Here is a 5,796-nt window from a genome sequence, read left to right as displayed (position 1 = left end):
AAATAAGTTCCAAAATAAATATTAGGGAAAGTACTTTTATTACCCCTCATTATAATATTCAATAAACTCCAAAAGTTTCAAATCCTAGTCAAAATTTAGTCGTCTTTAGGTGGTCTACGGAGCTGAATGAAATTTTGTTACTTCTGTTTTTTTTTGTACTGCCATGCAAAGATCCGAAGTTTTCCCCTAAAAAATATTTTTAATATAATATTCGTGTTTTTTTGGCAAAGCGTCTTTTTTTGTTGAGACAATTATCCTGTTTTAAGGGCTGGTGGTAACTAATGAAGACCGTGAGGCCACCGTCCATCCAGTTTGTAGCCCAGCACGCATCGCGCTACCACATCCTGGTCTGGCCTGGCCCGGTCAAAACAAACAAAAACGAAAAGGCGCTTCTGGAGGGTCCTCTCCGCAATAATCCTCCAAACCAAAGCAGAGCAGAGCAAAGCAATCCCCCGGTTGAAGGATGACGACGGCGGCGCGGCCGACGTGGGCGCCGGCCAAGGGCGGGAACGAGCAGGGGGGCACGCGCATCTTCGGTCCCTCCGGGAAGTACTCGTCCCGCGACCTCGCCGCCCACACCTCCCTCAAGCCCAGGTAGGCAACTTCAAATTCAACAATCGTCTTCCCCTACCCGCGCTCCGATCCCGATTCCGATTCCGATTCCGCGCCCTCGCTCGTGGTTCGAATCGCCCGCCTCGTCTGGTTCCGCGCCCACGCCGTCCGTCGTTGGGATTGGGGCCGGGGAAAGGGTGCTAGGGTTCGTCGGCCTCGGAGACATGCTCTCCAGATCTCCGCACCGTAGGATTGCTGGCGACGTCGCTAGCAACCTCGTGTACCGCCAGCGATGTGTGTAGTGCTTCTGCATCTGTTGTTTGGGGCCTGAATTGGGCCCTGCCGCTAATCGCGTGTGAATGGATGGATGCACCACCTGCCGTTTGGTTTGGTTTGGTTGGTGTTAGGGGTCACCTGGATCAGGTCAATTCCAACCCAATAAACCCAGGTAGGTAGTACCTGTTTGCTGCAACGACCGACACAATTAGTTACTGTAGTTGTCAACCAACATATATGTAGTAACGTGAGCGAGTCTGTTTACGTGCACTAACCTGGGATAGTCGAACAAAATGTAGCTGTTCGCAATGTTCATCCTACATAGAACAAACAACTATTTTGTCTGCTCCGGCAGGCTCCATCAAGAGAGTGAATCCGGAAGCAAATGGCTTATCATGCTTCATATGTTCCTCATTGTGGGGTAGGTTTATTAGTTAACCATAATCAGTAAAAAGGGCAGCCCGGTGCACGTAGCTCCCGCTTGCGCAGGGTTAGGGGAAGGATCCGAGCCTTTCCTTGTGTTTCTGCAAGAGGCTGTTTCCAGCACTCGACCCATGACCTCATAGGCAACAGCTTTACCGCTGCGCCAAGGCTCCCCTTCTTAACCATAGTCAGTAACTAACACTATATGGCCGAACTGTTGCATCAGGCTTCACACGATTAATAATTTATTTCTTGCCCCTGTCAACCATGAATGATATTAGCTGATAGTTTATATATATTTTTTCTTACTATCTTCCTCTCAATACTCGCCCCCTCTTGTGTGCAGAAAAGAGGGCCAGCAAACTCAAGAGGAGGTACAGAAGAGGAATCTCAGGGACGAACTTGAGGAGCGTGAACGCAAGCACTTCTCATCCAAGGATAAGTCCTATGTTGGTAATACCTCTGGGCCCATCTGCGCTTTCTTCGTCAATTTGTGCAAATAGTGCTTTGACATATCCTTTCTTCCGTGATGTTTGTCTTTCGTTGTTTCCTTGTACCTGTGAGTCGTGATTGATTAGTTCAACCTCTTTTTTCTCGCAGATGAGAGGGACCGACGAAAAAGTTCGAGCCTGCTCTTAGAAGGTTGGTGACAACCTTAAAGCTTTAGCAAAGTCTGTTTAGTGTTGTTTATGTTCAAGGCAGCATACTGATTTACTTTGTTCTTCTGGTAACCACATTCACAGGTTCAAAACGGGATGAGGATAAGATAGTTCCACGTGAAATTGATGCAGACGACTCTGACGTGGAGCTCAAAAGTGATGATGAAAGGTCTGTTTAGTTAGTTCTTGCTCAGTAGTTTATCAATCACACCTGTTCAAAATGCTGACCAGACTCTACTTGCTGTTGCACTTGCATGGATGGGATTAACTGATACTCCCTCCGTTCCTAAATATAAGTCTTTTTAGACATTTCAAATGGACTACAACATGCGGATGTATGTAGACATATTTTAGAGTGTAGATTCACTCATTTTGCTCCGTATGTAGTCACTTGTTGGAATCTCTAGAAAGACTTATATTTGGGAACGGAGGGAGTACATCTTCTATCTGCATGAATAAATTGTATTGTAGACTGGGGCCGGCTGAAACTGTTCAATATGTGTTAGTTATCTACCTTAAACTTTGTTATTGGATGTGGTATGTTTATGTTTACAACAATACATATGGTAAAATAGCAAAAAAGAATAATGCAGCAATTGTCCCGGTATTTTTTTGGGACAGAGCTGTTTATCTGGGCCCAGATTTGTAGTTCAGCTGATTATCTCAACTTATTCTATGTCTTACTCATCAAATTGAAACTTTTATTCAGTGATGATGACGACGACGACGATGACACTGAGGCACTCATGGCAGAGCTCGAAAGGATTAAAAAAGAAAGAGCTGAGGACAGGCTTAGAAAGGTTTGTTGTTTTCTTCTCTGTATTATCATTTTGAGGTGCTCTTCTTCTTTAGGTTTAGAGAATTAATGTGAAGTCCCATCTGTTTGCTCCAGGAGCGTCAGCAAGCAGAAGAAGAGGCCAAGATGAAGGAGGCTGAGCTGATGCGAGGAAACCCACTGATCAATATGAATAACTCTGGCTCCTTCAATGTGAAGAGAAGGTGAAGACAGTGATGCCTTGGTGGCCTTTTTTTTAACAAAAGAATGCTGCCATGCTTTATCCTGAGCTTAATCTTGTTCATATATGTGTGTTGGCGCAGGTGGGATGATGATGTTGTATTCAAGAACCAAGCTCGTGGAGAGACTAAGACACCGAAACGGTTCATCAACGACACCATCAGAAGTGATTTCCACCGCAAGTTTCTGCATAGGTACATGAAATGATGTGCTGTATGCTTTGTTGTCTGGACAGTATGCATGCTGGAAGAGGAGCCTGTGATGTTTCTGAATTCTGAAGATCAATTTGTATGACATAACTGTAACATCTATGTTACCTGTACGGTGATATGTTTACCCTGTTCCTAAGAGTAAAGAGAAGAACCCACTGGTTGTGTTTTACTGATGCTTTGCCGTGACCTCAGCATCTTTCTGTTAGTATTTACTACTCCCTCCGGCCCATATTAATTGTCGCTCAAATGGAAGTATCCGTTTCAGCGACAATTAATATGGGACGGAGGGAGTATTTGAATTCTTCCAGACCCACTTTGACCTGGAAAATATGCATATTTGTGGTGTACTCTCAGTTTGTGTGACCGCCCGGCAGTGTCTTGGAAAATGTTTATATTTTTAGCTGAATTCATTTAGTGCTTGAAACACCAATTTTCTGGTCGGCCTTCTCTTGGGAAAATGATTTTAACTGAATTAGCAGCCAAAGTCCTTCTCTATTTGATTGCCAGTGAGAGTTTAGCCGAGCAAATTGGCAGGTTACCCTTTGCCTCTGTTTCTCATGGCATTGGAGTCGTTGTACTGCTTGGAGATTGACATCCTGGTTCTCCATTGTTGGCTGGCCACTTTTTCCATGGCTGGTTGGGAGGGGCTAAGGATAACATTTATTTTCTCTCCTTGTTTAATTGCCCAGTGAGTTCTGCTTGCATGGTTGCATCTGCTGTAGTCTTACTTTTGCAGAATCTGCTGTCTTGATTTTGTCGATTGATGTTGAGGTAATGTTGCTTGTTATCAAATTCAAATGAAGTAGGTAGCATATTTTCCTTATAACATTTTCTCTGTTCTACTTTGGATTTTTCTTTTGTTACACGCAAATTGAACTTCTATTTGCGTGCTGCCCCCTAAGGGGAAAAAGGTCTTACGTGAGCCTGCAATTGAAGTTATGTTCTTGATTTGTTTCTTGCTGTCTGGTTACTGCCTGATTTGTGATTAGTGTAGAAGTAGTTAAGAGTTTTAGCCGAGCAAAATGGCAGGTTACCTTATGCCTCAGTTTCTCATGGCATCTGGGTCGTTGTGCTGCTCGGAGACCCATCACTCCTGGTTCTTCACACTGTTGCTGGCTACTTAATTACCTTGGGGCTGGTGAGTGAGGCTAGGTGGACATATTCTCTTTGTTTGCACTAGTAAGTTGTCCTCCTTGCTCTGCAGTTTTCCTGTTGCCCTGTGATTGAGATCTGTTTTTGTTACCATGGCTGAAGTTATCTGCTGTTTTTTTCAATTTCGTCGGTTGTTATGCTCAGGTTATTGCTATCTACTACGTACTACTTTGTCGCTCCTCCTGATCATGTTTTTCTTTCCATTTATTTTTTGGTTTGTTGGACACTTGGTTAGTTGGTTAATTTCTGATTAGACTAGACTGAAGTTGTGGGATTTCATGTGAGCAAAATGGCAGGTTGCCCGCCTTTGTTTCCCATGGCATTGGAGTCGTTGTGCTGCTCGGAAATCCACCACTCCTAGCTCTCCACTGTCCATGCCCACTCCACTATGGGTTTGGTCGAGAGGCTAGGGTAATATTAATTTCCTCTTTTCATTGTGTTGAGTTGATTCTGCGTGTATTAATTCGTGTTGGACCAAGATCAAGATCGAGGTGCTGTTAATTCTGTTGTTCTTGTTGATTGAGACGGTCGCTTGTTATCAAATGCAGTTGATCCTGTTCTTTCCTGGTCCGCCTACCATCTTCAGCTGCCTGCCTGCAAATCAAACTGAAAGAATACTTGCTGCTCCGGTTGCACTATTTCGTTGCACCCGTTCTTGCTGCTGCATTCATATGGGTGCAATCAACCCTGTCCCTGAAGAGATTGGGCCGTATTGTCCATAGATCAAATTAGGATGAAATGAATGCACACGATGGTGATACTCTAACCCCGTTCCGAAGGCAGAACAGCAGTTTGACTGCTCCTGTAGTTGTTATACAATTAATTTTTGTTTAGATTAGTCGCATAATGTTAACCGCATCACAAAGAAACTAAGTAAAATCACTCTACAGAGATGAGAGGAGATAACGGCCTGTGCATGCAAGTGCAGTTAGTGTTTGCTCCCTGTTGAACATCCAGTAGCGGCTGTTAGCCTTTTGAACAGACCGGGCCGCCTTTGTTTGGCAGAATATCTGCTGGGATTAGAAATGCCAAGACCCATATTATCCTCTATGATATATGCTGGAGCAATGAAGGGCGGTGGGATATTGGTTTTGTCCCTGTGAACCATCCATGTCTTTGGTTTATTTTCTTAACGATGATTAGTTAATGGTTTTACTAATTATGATGGTTGATGGTGATGTTCTTTTGCTCTGTGTTTGTGCCAACTTGTAAAAGCTACGTTTGAATTCTATCATGTACTCCCTCTGTTCTTAAATACAAGTCTTTTTAGAGATTTTAATATGAATTACAGATGGATGTATATATACATAGTTTAGAGTGTTGCTCCATATTTATTCCTTACTCGAATCTCTAAAAAAACCTTATATTTAGGAACGGAGGGAGTAATATAAGAGGGATTATGCTTGCTACTACCTCCGTTTCAGTTTACAAGTCCTACGCGTATATCTAGGTTGTCAATTTTATCACCTTAATATAAACTATATAACACAAAAATTATACGGTTTGA

The 5,796-nt window shown here is 43.4% G+C and overlaps 1 protein-coding gene across 1 annotated transcript; it reads left to right on the top strand.

The window, feature by feature from the left end:
* The first annotated feature begins 300 nt into the window (after nt 1-300).
* LOC125510280 (uncharacterized) lies at nt 301-3,306 on the top strand. The gene is made up of 7 exons (XM_048675420.2): nt 301-594; nt 1,598-1,704; nt 1,852-1,893; nt 1,995-2,079; nt 2,620-2,710; nt 2,803-2,909; nt 3,009-3,306. The coding sequence occupies exons 1-7, from the start codon at nt 464-466 to the stop codon at nt 3,130-3,132; spliced, it is 687 nt and encodes a 228-aa protein (XP_048531377.1). The 5' UTR covers nt 301-463; the 3' UTR covers nt 3,133-3,306.
* Nucleotides 3,307-5,796: the final 2,490 nt, after the last annotated feature.

Source organism: Triticum urartu, chromosome 5A, assembly GCF_056163025.1.
Source record: "Triticum urartu cultivar PI428250 chromosome 5A, HENAU_Tu73, whole genome shotgun sequence".
In the NCBI taxonomy this organism is placed as follows: domain Eukaryota; kingdom Viridiplantae; phylum Streptophyta; class Magnoliopsida; order Poales; family Poaceae; genus Triticum; species Triticum urartu.
Note: the sequence above shows the minus strand (reverse complement) of the source record. Positions and strands in the feature narration are given on the sequence as shown.

Bases quoted from the DNA above. Each gene is read 5' to 3' on its own strand.
- LOC125510280 (XM_048675420.2), top strand. From the start codon at position 464: ATGACGACGGCGGCGCGGCCGACGTGGGCGCCGGCCAAGGGCGGGAAC. The intron at 595-1,597 runs GTAGGCAACTTC...TCTTGTGTGCAG, and splicing joins CACACCTCCCTCAAGCCCAG to AAAAGAGGGCCAGCAAACTC. The intron at 2,711-2,802 runs GTTTGTTGTTTT...TGTTTGCTCCAG, and splicing joins CTGAGGACAGGCTTAGAAAG to GAGCGTCAGCAAGCAGAAGA.